This window comes from Convolutriloba macropyga, chromosome 15, assembly GCF_964194025.1.
Source record: "Convolutriloba macropyga chromosome 15, txConMacr16.3, whole genome shotgun sequence".
NCBI classification, from domain to species: domain Eukaryota; kingdom Metazoa; phylum Xenacoelomorpha; order Acoela; family Convolutidae; genus Convolutriloba; species Convolutriloba macropyga.
In genome coordinates this window covers 7,722,745-7,736,334 of record NC_134482.1, presented here as the reverse complement: position 1 = coordinate 7,736,334, position 13,590 = coordinate 7,722,745, and the positions used below count along the sequence as shown (strand labels likewise).

Genomic DNA, 13,590 nt, shown 5'->3' with positions numbered 1-13,590 from the left:
TAATACCAAATTCTTATCAAAAAAATACCCAATTCTTGCCAAAATATAAATATTTCTTGCCAAAAATTAACCCCATTTGAGCTCAAAATACACACAAAGAAATTTACTCAAAATTTTTCCTAAATTGGTTCTCATTTCTTCCATTATTTCCACAATTTCATTATTTCAGAACTTTACAAGTTTTCAAAATTTTATTGTAATAAAGAAAGCTCTCACGTGATCCCATTATATTTATCTGGAGTTAAATGACCTCTGCATTGTAACTATAAAATAACAAATATACTGTGTCATCTGTTAATGGGTCTAAAATTCTCACGTGATTAGACAATTAGTCACTACATTATCGTCACAATTACTCATAACAGTACGAGTATATCATAGTAATCCACAATTACGTCAAAGTGTTGTCATAATTACGTCATAATTACGTCACAATTAAGTCAATCTGTCGTCACAATTACGTCATTATGCCGTCATAAATACGTCATGTTCAACAAAGAACTTTTCATTTATGTCTTTTTTCATTTTTCTGATTTACAGATTTGAGTGCAGTTGAGTACAATAACGTTTACAACTTCTGACAAAAACTTTACTTCACCGCAAGTTCGATTTTAACGATTTTTTACTCCCCCTTGCTCACTTCTAGTCTTACAACTTATTTTCAGAGATGCCTCGAAAGTCGGACAAAAAGAACTTTGCAATTCTTGCGATAAAACTATCTTGAAATCCAATATGAGTAGACATCAAAAGCTTCACGCAAGAGCTTGCCCACAATGATCCCAGTAATTTCCAGACGACGAGAAACTTCAGCGTCACATTGCTTCAAAACATGCACCGTCACTCATTCAAGAGAAAAAGTTTTCATGCAGAAGCTGCAATTTATCGTTATCAACATATTATCAACTTATTCATCATAAACGAAACAATCACCAGCATTCTGCTCCAGTGGCTTACAATGACGTTGACTTATCTATATATGGAGAATCCTCCGCTCTTCACAGTGAGCTCGAAACCGTCAAACACTTTTTGAAAGACTCGATGCTTGAATTGTCTAGAAAGAAAGTACACAACTTCAAGTTGGCCGACCTCAGCCACGAAATAGTGATCAATAAATTGGATTTTGTTTACAAAGACTTACCCAGTTCAGCTAAAATCAATATTTCGTTTCGACTCGTGCTGCAGAGTGTGCATAACTCTGACGAATTTCGATACTATTACGCAGCAGATAAGAATCCCGTATTCATGAATCCCATTGTTCTCTCTGATGACTCAAATCTCAGTTTTATCAAATCGAAATTGAGAAGTGAAGATCTTCTTCCCAATCTAATTAATCATAGCCCAGACACAAAGTGGAAAATTTATGGCGTTACAAATGTCACATTCTTTGTATTTCTTCTCAGTGGTGTTCCGCTTGGATGCATTGAACAACCTATTCCCTCAGCCTTAGTCAAAAATCCCTTGGTTAAATGTTTTATTTCCGATGGAGAGAAAAAACCCTACCAAGACAACTTGTGTATGATCCGTGCACTGACCTACGAAATAAATGGCAGTGATAAGCTACAGCAAAGTACGTTGAAATTGATGCAGTCGTTTCTCTCAGCAACAAAGAAAGATGGCAAGAGCTTTCAAGGAGTACATGAAGATGATATTCACATTCTTGAAGAGCTGACTTACCAAAACATTCAAGTTTACACAATTTTCATTAACGATCCGTCTGAAATATATACTTACTCGTCGATCCTGCTTAAAGCGTGCACAGACAACATCTTTGTTGAGATATGAGAATCATATCTGTTGGACAGCAGACATCAATAAGTTCCTAAAAGAATTCCGGTGCTATGTATGCGATCAGTTTTTCGATAGATCAAACAATTTGTTGGTCCATCTCAGAAATTGTTTCCGAAAACACACAACAGAGGTATCCCTCAGGAGCTTATCAGCTGTCAAGAGACTGTTTTCGATCGGCTGGAAGACGTTAATATTGTGGTTCCAGCAGAACTGAGATCATTTTCTCACTTAATTGTTTTCGATTTTGAGTCAATAACAGTTACTGACATGACTCTCAACAACACCGAATTGACTTCTTGGATTGGGAAACATGTTCCCATTAGTGTGTCGATATCTTCTGAGCTTCTTGAAGAGATCATTTTCCTTTGCAACTCAGATCCGAACCAGTTAATTCGAGATTTTGTGTCTAGCCTTGAGCTGATATCGCAGAAAAGTGCAATCCTTATGAAGGAAAAATTGCAAAACTTCATTTCTCGACATGAATCAAAGTATTGGCTTGCTCGAGACAAAGTTCCCGTGCGAGAAAATGAAGGACTCGTCAATGATGATGCAGAACTGGCGAGGATGAAGAGGATTCCAATTCTACTAGAGACCGAAGAGAGCTCAAAATTCTATCGAGTTTGAGACAAGATTTGGAGAATTACTACAGTGCAATCCCCGTGTTTGGTTTCAACAGCTCGCGATACGACTTAAATTTGATTAAAGAATATCTTTTGCTACATTTACTCACAGAGAGAAATGTTGTTCCCAAGGTGATTCGTACGGGGAACAAATATATTGGAATGAACTTTCTTGGCTTGCAATTTCTCGACATTTTGAACTTCCTGGGAGGAGCTACAACTCTGGATAATTTTTTGAAAGCGTATGAAGCCAGTGAAGAGAAGGGTTTTTTCCCTTATGAGTGGTTTGACAGTGCTGAAAAGTTGAATGAGACCCAACTGCCACCATTGAAAGTTTTTGGAGTAAGTTGAAAAACCATAACGTCTTGTCAGTCGATTACGATAAGTTCATAGATTGCAAAAAAAGGGGAATTGAAGAAAAGGAAGCTTTAAAGAAGCTGAAATTAAAAACAGTTCCCAAAAATGAAGAGGAAAACTATCGCCAACTTCAAAACATTTGGGAAAAGGAGAACATGAACACATTCCGCGATTTTCTCAAGTGGTATAACAACAAAGACGTCGTGCCCACTCTTGATGCGATGACAAAGATGATTCAATTCCACCATTCAAAACAAATTGATATGTTGGAACTGGGCTATACGCTTCCCAACTTGGCAAACAGAATTCTCCATTCGTCAACAGATGCTGCATTTTTTCCATTCTGCGAGCAAGACAAGGAATTTTATAGCTATATCAGATATTGACTGACGGGAGGACCCTCGATTATCTTCACCCGATATGCAAAAGCAGGCGAAACCAAGATTAGAGAGTCCGAAAAATGTGTGCAAGTATTCTATTACCTGCTGCTCAAAAAACTCCTCCAATTCCTTTTTGGTGGAACTTTGCAGTGTCGTCATTGAATTCCCATTTTTGTGTATAGTCCCGTTGGCATTTCCTTGGTCATTGAGAATGGGTAAAGTTGACTCGCATCAATGCCCACAATAGACTTGCACACATTTTCGGACTCTCTAATCTTGGTTTCGCCTGCTTTTGCATATCGGGTGAAGATAATCGAGGGTCCTCCCGTCAGCCAATTTCTGATATAGCTATCATATTCCTTGTCTTGCTTGCAGAATGGAAAAATGCAGCATCTGTTGACGAATGGAGAATTCTGTTTGCCAAGTTGGGAAGCGTATAGCCCAGTTTCAACATATCAATTTGTTTTGAGTGGTAGAATTGAATCATCTTTGTCATCGCATCAAGAGTGGGCACGACGTCTTTGTTGGTATACCACTTGAGAAAATCGCGAAATGTGTTCATGTTCTCCTTTTCCCAAATGTTTTGAAGTTCCCGATAGTTTTCCTCTGCATTTTTGGGAACTGTTTTTTAATTTCAGCTTTTTTAAAGCTTCCTTTTCTTCAATTCCCCCTTTTTTGTAACCATGAACTTATCGTAATCGACTGACAAGACGTTATGGTTTTTCAACTTACTCCAGAAACTTTCAATTGGTGGCAGTTGGTTCTCATTCAACTTTTCAGCACTGTCAAACCACTCATAAGGGGAAAAAAACCATTCTCTTCACTGGCTTCATACGCTTTCAAAAATTAACCAGAGTTGTAGCTCCTCCCAGGAAGTTCAAAATGTCGAGACATTGCAAGCCAAGAAAGTTCATTCCATATATTTGTTCCCCGTACGAATCACCTTGGGAACAACATTTCTCTCTGTGAGTAAATGTAGCAAAAGATATTCTTTAATCAAACTTAAGTCGTATCGCGAGCTGTTGAAACCAAACACGGGGATTGCACTGTAGTAATTCTCCAAATCTTGTCTCAAACTCGATAGAATTTTGAGCTCTCTTCGGTCTCTAGTAGAATTGGAATCCTCTTCATCCTCGCCAGTTCCTGCATCATCATTGACGAGTCCTTCGTTCTCTCGCACGGGAACTTTGTCTCGAGCAAGCCAATAGTTTTCTTCAAGTCGAGAAATGAAGTTTTGCAATTTTTCCTTCATATGGATTGCTCTTTTCTGCGATATCAACTCAAGGTTAGACACAAAATCTCGAATTAACTGGTTCGGATCTGAGTTTGCAAAGGAAAATGATCTCTTCAAGAAGCTTAGAAGATATCGACACACTAATGCGAACATGTTTCCCAATCCAAGAAGTCAATTCGGTGTTGTTGAGAGTCATGTCAGTAACTGTTATTGACTCAAAATCGAAAAACAATTAAGTGAGAAAATGATCTCAGTTCTGCTGGAACCATAATATTAACGACTTCCAGCCAATCGGAAAACAGTCTCTGACAGCTGATAAGCTCCTGAGGGATACCTATGTTGTGTGTTCCTGAGATGGACCAACAAATTGTTTGATCTATCGAAAAACTGATCGCATACATAGCACCGGAATTCTTTTAGAACTTATTGATGTCTGCTGTCCAACAGATATGATTCTCATATCTCAACAAAGATGTTGTCTGTGCACGCTTTAAGCAGGATCGACGAGTAAGTATATATTTCAGACGGATCGTTAATGAAAATTGTGTAAACTTGAATGTTTTGGTAAGTCAGCTCTTCAAGAATGTGAATATCATCTTCATGTACTCCTTGAAAGCTCTTGCCATCTTTCTTTGTTGCTGAGAGAAACGACTGCATCAATTTCAACGTACTTTGCTGTAGCTTATCGCTGCCATTTATTTCGTAGGTCAGTGCACGGATCATACACAAGTTGTCTTGGTAGGGTTTTTTCTCTCCATCGGAAATAAAACATTTAACCAAGGATTTTTGACTAAGGGCTGAGGGAATAGGTTGTTCAATGCATCCAAGCGGAACACCACTGAGAAGAAAATACAAAGAATGTGACATTTGTAACGCCATAAAATTTCCACTTTGTGTCTGGGCTATGATTAATTAGATTGGGAAGAAGTTCTTCACTTCTCAATTTCGATTTGATAAAACTGAGATCTGAAACATCAGAGAGAACAATGGGATTCATGAATACGGGATTGTTATCTGCTGCGTAATAGTATCGAATTTCGTCAGAGTTATGCACACGAATCCAAACGAAATATTGATTTTAGCTGAACTGGGTAAGTCTTTGTAAACAAAATCCAATTTATTGATCACTATTTCGTGGCTGAGGTCGACTAACTTGAAGTTGTGTACTTTCTTTCTAGAGAATTCAAGCATCGAGTCTTGCAAAAAGTGTTTGACGGTTTCGAGCTCACTGTGAAGAGCGGAGGATTCTCCGTAAATAGATAAGTCAACGTCATCGTAAGCCACTGGAGCAGAATGCTGGTGATTGTTTCGTTTATGATGAATAAGTTGATAGTATGTGGAAAACGATAAATTGCAGCTTCTGCACGAAAACTTTTTCTCTTGAACGAGTGACGCTGCATGTTTTGAATCAATGTGACGCTGAAGTTTCTCGTCGTCCGGAAATGACTGGGAGCATTGTGGGCAAGCTCTTGCGTGAAGCTTTTGATGTCTACTCATATTGTATTTCAAGATAGACTTATCGCAAGAATTGCAAAGTTCTTTTTGGTCCGACTTTCGAGGCATCTCTGAAAATAAGTTGTGAGATTAGAAGTGAGCAAGGGGTAGTAAAAAACTGTTAAAATCGAACTTGCGATGAAGTAAATTTTTTGTCAGAAGTTGTAAAGTTTATTGTACTCAACTGCACTCAAATCTGTAAATCAGAAAAATGAAAAAAGACCGAAATGAAAAGTTCTTTGTTGAACATGACGTATTTATGACGACATAATGATAATTGTGACGACAGAGTGACTTAATTGTGACGTAATTATGACGTAATTATGACAACACTTTGACGTAATTGTGGATTATTATGATGTACTCGTACTGTTATGAGTAATTGTGACGATAATGTAGCGACTAATTGTCAAATCACGTGAGAACTTTAGACCCATTAACAGATGACACAGTATATTTGTTATTTTGTAGTCACAATGCAGAGGTCATTTAAATCCAGATAAAATTAATGGGATCACGTGAGAGCTTTCTTTATAAAAATAAATTTTTTAAAACTTGTAAAGTTCTGAAAAAACAAAGTTGTGGGAATAATGGGAAGAAATGAGAACAATTTAGGAAAATTTTGAGTAAATTTCTTTGATATTTGGGTATTTTTTGAATTATGCTGATAAAACTGGGTATTTTGAGCTCAAATGGGGTTAATTTTTGGCAAGAAATAGTTATATTTTGGCCAGAATTGGGTATTTTTTGACCAGAATTGTGTATTTTTTGGGATGAATTGGGTACTTTTTGCCAGTAATTGGGTATTTCTTGGCAAGAATAAGGTATTTTCGCTTCAGAGTTGGGTATTTTTTGACAAAAATTGGGTATTTTTTTGTTATAATTGGGTATTTTTGTCAGAAATTACGTAATTTTTTGCCAGGAATTGGGTCTTTTTGGTCAGTATTTTCGGTAATTTTTGGTAAGAGTTTGGTATTATTTTACAAGAATTGGGAACTTTTGGCGAAAAAATGGTAAAATTGCCAAAATTTACGTATATCAGCACAAAATCGGGTAAATTCTTGTGAATTACAATGAAAAATGTTTGAATATTATTGTGAAAAATGATTAAAAGTTGTAATTGTGATAACTATGCGCGAATGAATAAAATGAGAAAATGCTTAAAGTAAAAGTTCCGCAGATATATTTTATTAAGTAGATAATTATTAGCTGAAGTGCATTAGAGTTGAAAACTGGATGCATTTCCCTGGGGGTAATTAAGATAATTACCCCTGGGTAATTATGTTAAGATGACAGGTCTATTGTTCTCACTCTCTTTTTTAGGTAAGTCTTTAGAAAATTGATGAAAATAGGCTATAGGTAATCTTTATACATAGGTACGTCTTTTTACCCCCCCCCCCCCCTGTCTTGCTTAGCCTCTACTACTTTTATATATATATATATATATATATATATATATATATTATATATATATATATATATATATATATATATATATATATATATATAAATATATATATAATCGCAAAAAGCAGCTAAAACATCATGAAAATTTTTGTACTCTCTGACTTATGCCAAGGCCCTTTATGACATATTTTGCTGCTCCCGAAGATAACCATTCACTTTTTGTAATGGGATCAAGAAATAAATTTGTGTGAAATTTATTTGAATATGAAGAAATCATACATACGACTTTAGAGGAACAATTGACGAAATTGCAAATTTGATTTTATTTAACACTAATCTAAAAAATCTTTACGTCATTGCCAAGTTAGTCTGTCAGACTTTTCTCTTATCACTTTGAACGATCTAGACCCAATAGCCGAGAAATAAGAAGGCATTTTACATAAGAAACAGACAAATTTTTTGCGTGCCTGAACTTAACATTTCTAAAGTACCAATTTTCCAAGTATGCACCCCAAAGCAAAAAATTTTGGTTCACTACAATCCATATGAATTGGACAATTGACATGGTATGATTACAAGGAAGAATATTCTCAACAACTTTCAGCGTTTATTGATTTTCTATCGATGTTTTTGACCTAGGGCATGACTGTTTACGCATTTTGAGAGTTAGTTCGAACTTCCAATTTACCTTTGCATGAAGACTGAGAAATCATAAACATCTTATATGACCTTGTATGATACCCGGAATTATAAATGACTTTGTTTGCAATCAAGGAAAGCTGTACGATGAGCAACACCGGAATTGAATATTTATTCTAGCAAATGACTCGCTAATTATGACGGATATTCTGAGCCTTCCACTGCACTTATGGCAAACTATTTGTCAGATTTTAATTCACTCATACGGAAAACCGAAAATCCTTCGCGAATCTCTTCCTCCATTTCGAGATGTTATGCGTCTCCGAGCTACCTGCAGTGCCATCAGAGTTCTACTGGATGAGAGTTTCCTTTCGTTCCCATTATCAGCTTGGTACCCACATACTACGATTCCCGTCTATTCTGAAAATAAGGTAGAAATTGGAAAGAGAAATTTTTATAAACACAGGGACCGTTGTCGTTGATAATGGATTCGCAAGCTAAAGCGGGTACCTAAGGTCCAGTGTCAATCAGTATTGATTCAGAAAATTTTCAGAGACGTTTTAAGTTTTAGTACTGATTCAGAAGGATTTCAAAACCAACTGTGAAGTGATTTCTGAATTTCTCTGAATCAGATCAAAGTTCAGAGAAAATATTCTGATTCAGAAGATAATTCAGAATAAATCACTGAATTAGCTCTGAATCAGATAAAATGAGTGCAAAATGTGACCTGCAATAAACTCTGATTCAGTACTGAATTCGACTTAGAGTTAGGTGCGGGAGACTTAATGCTGATTTACGAGTCAAATATCAACAACAGCAGATCGCGTGTATATAACCATCTCATATACGTAAAACTGACTTTTTCTTTTCATTTTGTGAGTTTTCGTTTGGTTCATCTAATCCTCAGTAGCGGTTCGTTGCAGCAAAGCAAAAAAAAGCTGAGGTAATTTTATTAGAGTTGAACTAATCTGATGCGAGGCTATATTGAAGGTGAACTTTACTTTAATTTTACGAAAAATTTTCCTCAAAGCGACTAATGTTGAAAATCAATTCACTGTATTTTCAAGATGAAGTTTCGTTTTCAATTTAAATAATAATCCGGGCGGTGCCCCTTAATTTTTCAGGTACAGTTCTGCTTCATTTTGATAAAGGCAAAACTACATAACCGTAAAGATAAGATATGTTTTTTTGAACCTATTTTAGAGTAAGGGTTGGTGCGACTCAATTCAACGATAGGACTCAATTAAAAATTTCAAACTTTTCAAACTTTTTGCAAGGGTATATTTCTCGATAAGTTTGATAATCTGACCAATTCCATAAACTTTTCCGTCCGATTCATCTGTGTGATTTTTCGGGTTAATGGTTGTTTATCTCACTTTTATAGAATAGAGCTGACATATCGTTTTGTATCGTTTTTGTTCCCAGTGAGAGAAAACTTGATATACTTTGCAGAAGGTCATGCTAAAACATGGAAAATCTTTTCAAGATCTTGGCACATCACTCGTTACTAAGACATCAGTATAAGTAGCAACATGCAAAATCATCGTTCCATGGGCATCGAGAAACAAGATCTTAACGAGATAACCATAAAAAGTTAATCTTGAAATGACGAGCCATCCGCGGGGGAGACCGGATTGTTATTTTGCGAGAATCAGTCACAACTTTGTCAGAAATTGGTTGTCTCGTAAGATTCTGGCAGGACAACAATTATCTTGCAGGATCTACCAGAAAAATGGGTAAAGTGCAAGATTGGCGAGAAAAAGGGTGCATTGATAAAAAGCTTAAAACAGTGCTAAGTTGATGTTGAAAATTGGAATCAACACTTTTTTCATATGCGCACAATTCTACCTTTTGATAAAATTAAAAAAAGAGAACATAATTGATCAGAGAAAAGAAAAAATTATACTTAAAACATTTCGTAATTTTACAATTCTTTTTCTCAATAGAACTACCCTATTTAGTGTTCGTTTGAAATAACTGATTTGTTAGGTTTTGCCAGCTATATTCAGAAAATTTACAAATCTGAACTCTGCTCAAATTTTTTCTGACCATTTTGACAAAAGAAAATTCTATTCATCAACAAAGTGTTTATGGCGTCCCCGAGTATCATCATCCCTCCCCGATAGAGTCTTGGGTTAAAAAGGGAGCAAAAAACATTGAGTTCAAAGGGTCAACGTTTATATCTCAGTTAAAATGTATAGAAATGTCATGAACTTTTTGAAACGTAGTTTGGTTGGCTTATATTATATTCAGCAAACCAAACTACTTTTTTATTGACCAGACCACTTTTTTAACAAATCACTTGAAAAACTGAAACTCTCCTGAAACCTTCAATTTTTTTGGCAAAATCATGGAAGGCACGAAAAGTTCTCAATTTTTTTAAAGAAAAAATTGATTAAGAAGCAAAACTTAACATTTTTCTTCGAAGTCAAGTAGATAACCGTGAAATTTATCAGAATTTAATAGAAAAATACCACCTCAAGCTAACCAGTTAAAACAATGATCATTTGCTACAAACTGATTTGATACTTTTTGCTTAAATTATTTAGGAAACCTACATATCTGAATTCTGCTCAATGTTTATTTGACCATTTTAACCAAAGGACTAAGCTTCTCTTAAACTACAAAGTCTCCGAGTATCATCTTCCAGAGACAGTCAGAGTCCACCAGAATCTTGCAGGATAACGATTCCATTTGACAAGGGATATCGAAGTTGAAAAACTTAAAATCCATCTGATTATATAAATCTGATAGTTATCACAAAATATACTAGACTCTTTATCTCTGCAGTGTGTATCTGTTCTAGCAGTGGAGTCGTGTCTTGGACTCTATGTTGAATACTGTGGGTAACACCAGGTGGACGTTTGACTGGCTGCTTCTGCATTTTAGTCTTGTGACCGAGGGGGGACAATTGCATCGTTTGTTCTCTTACAATCATCTATTTGCAAATTCATTGAGAGTCTTGAAACTGTATCACTGGTCGGTTACATATCCACACAACTTTAAGCTTCTAGATCTTCTAACCCATAGCCCCTCTAACCAACTATGCAATAAGCATACACGAATCATTTTAAAGGGGTACACAATCAAAGAAAACATAAATGTGCCCGTTTTGAGAAACGCGGCCATGGTATCCTCAGTTAGCACGAAACAAATTTCAGCTGATAGCCTCTCCAAATTTATTTTACAATTGAGGCATTTTTTCGCTAACAGTCAAGACCAATATGCTTATAATTGATAAATGTCTTAGGTTAACAGTAACTTGCCCCGGTAGCTCATAAAACATTGGGTTTTCTCATGTAGTAAAACGAGTAAAAGATTCACTCCCAGGTTGAGGTCCAGACCCAAATTTGCTTCTGATCAGACTTTCCAGACCAAAATTATCTCTGATCAGATTTTCCAGACTGAATGAGTTCTGATCAGACTTTCCAGACCGAACGAGTTCTGATCAGACCATCCCCAGACCATGGTCCAGACTCAAATTCAGACCATTGCCCAGTCCTTAATCAGACTATGATCAGACCCAATTTCAGACCCAGTAGCCTCTGCAGTCGAGAAAACCTTCCCAGCTAACCACTCTGATCAAAAACACTCAAAATCGCCATCGTCAGCCCTCCCGTCCTTTAACCACAACACTTAAATTGTCCACTCTCCTCCCCCTATCGAGTTGAACCCCCCCCCCTCATCAGCCTTCTTCTCAGCCCTAACCCCATCGCTTGACCCCCACCCACAACACACACACTCACACACACACACACGCAGACACAGACAAACAGACACAGACAAACCGGTTACCCGATAAACGCACACAAAACTTACACACACGTTGGTTGAGAATTTACTGCAAAATTAGCTATAAAATGAAAGATTTGCGATGAATTTGAATAAAAATATTAGAACTCTGATCAGACCCAAGTGCGCTCGAAGTCGCCTCTGATCAGACCCAAGTGCGCTCGAAAAGATTATGATCAGATCCAATTGCGCTCGAAGTCGCCTCTGATCAGACCCAAGTGCGCTCGAAGAGGTTATGATCAGACCCAATTGCGCTCGAATCCGCCTATGATCAGACCCAAGTGCGCTCGAAATAGTCTGATCAGAGAAAGATTTTACTTATGAAAAATCTTCTAATTTTGCTATAATATATTCATTTAAAAAAAATGATGTTTGCAGTGTTTAATTGTTCTAAGGAAAAATCAATTACAAAAAGTAGTGCTAAAGAAACCGTAACCCAACTGTTGAGAACAAATTTTATTTAGTGTACCTTTTAGTGTATAATTCTGACTCAATGGATGAGTTTAGACAGCTTTCCATAACAAACATCGTGGTCTCAAGTTGATCAAAGTTTCTTCTGTAGGGGGCCGGCCTCTGTTATCGGCTGGACTCCTGCTTTCTGATCAGAGCTATCGGACTTTAGATGAGTCTCTTATCAGAACGCTGCTTTATGGCTGCCTCCTGGCAGAGCCAACATCTCTCATTAAAAAAAAAACAAAAAAAAGGGAAAAAATGCGCTCGAAATGGTCCCTGATCAGACCCAATTGCGTTCAAAAGCATTTCTGGTCAGACCCAAGTGCGCTCGATGAGGTTATGATCAGACCCAATCGCGCTCGAAGTCGCCTCTGATCAGACAAAAGTGCGCTCGAAGAGGTTATGATCAGACCCAATTGCTCTCGAAGTCGCCTCTGATCAGACAAAAGTGCGCTCGAAGAGATTATGATCAGACCCAATTGCGCTCGAATCCGCCTATGATCAGACTTTTCAGACCAAAATGACCTATGATCAGACCATCTCCAGACCATGGTCCAGACCGTAGTGCGCTCGAACTTCCGAAAAGACCCTGTAATTTCGGTCTGGGAACACACGGGTGTGCGCTCGACTGGGTCTGTTCATAACTCAATTTGGGTCTGGACCTCAACCTGGGCTTTAAGGGCTGTAAAAAATCATGTTTTCTCATTTTTGGGTTTTTTTCTGTATCTACAATGGAAATCAACCAAACTGATGAGCAAAATGCTTTTTTTAGCTTCCAACTTTGATCAGACCGTATTAATGTTACGAGTCCATAAGATTAAAAACACCAAAATTTTTCACGAACTCTACGGTATGTTTCGTTTCAAACACAAGAAAACTTCCTACTGTTTAATTTTATCCACACAATTGTTGTTCACTTAAGATGCTCTCAATATGTTTGGTTTCGGTTCCCAAGAAAACTTTGTTATTTTTGCTGTACACAGGTACCAACAACACGAAATTTGATCATCCTTAGTCATCATTATTTAAAAGTTCAGTTGCCTTCTAAGCAAAAAAAATGTTTAACTCTGCATCGTTTTTCATTCACACATTCTTCTTTTCCAACAGATTCACCTGTAAAGTCTGTTCATACTTTTTTTGAAAAAATACTTATTCATACTTCCTTTCAAGTCATGCGCGCTTGTTGATAGTGTTGATCATTCTGATTTGAGCTTCTTTATTAATCACTACAAATTCAATTGTTCCGAGTTGTAATTTCTATTCGCTCGGAGATTCCAAAAAATGCGTATATTGTCCAAGTCGCTCAGCGATTTAGGTTAGTGCTCAAATATATTGAAGGCCTGATTAGCTCAACGAAACAGAACTGTCAAAAAATAGCCAAGCAATCATAAACATAATAAGCCTGATTGGGCCCGGGAAACATCAC

At 36.9% G+C, this 13,590-nt stretch overlaps 1 protein-coding gene and 1 long non-coding RNA gene across 3 annotated transcripts in view; one reads left to right on the top strand and one right to left on the bottom strand.

Annotated features, from left to right (window-relative positions):
- The window catches only part of LOC142354623 (uncharacterized), a 29,846-nt gene that overhangs the window by 2,197 nt on the left and 14,059 nt on the right, over window positions 1–13,590 (top strand). Inside the window, exons 2-3 of the mRNA XM_075406958.1 lie at window positions 8,100–8,350; window positions 10,726–10,837. Of these exons, the coding sequence (XP_075263073.1) occupies window positions 8,117–8,350; window positions 10,726–10,837 (346 nt within the window). The 5' untranslated portion in view covers window positions 8,100–8,116. The remainder of the gene's footprint in view (window positions 1–8,099; window positions 8,351–10,725; window positions 10,838–13,590) is intronic.
- The window catches only part of LOC142354624 (uncharacterized), a 33,211-nt gene that overhangs the window by 6,561 nt on the left and 13,060 nt on the right, over window positions 1–13,590 (bottom strand). Inside the window, exon 2 of one of the 2 annotated variants that reach the window (XR_012761104.1) lies at window positions 8,193–8,339. This is a non-coding gene — a long non-coding RNA (uncharacterized LOC142354624). The remainder of the gene's footprint in view (window positions 1–8,192; window positions 8,340–13,590) is intronic. The other variant, XR_012761105.1, reaches the window with a different exon arrangement.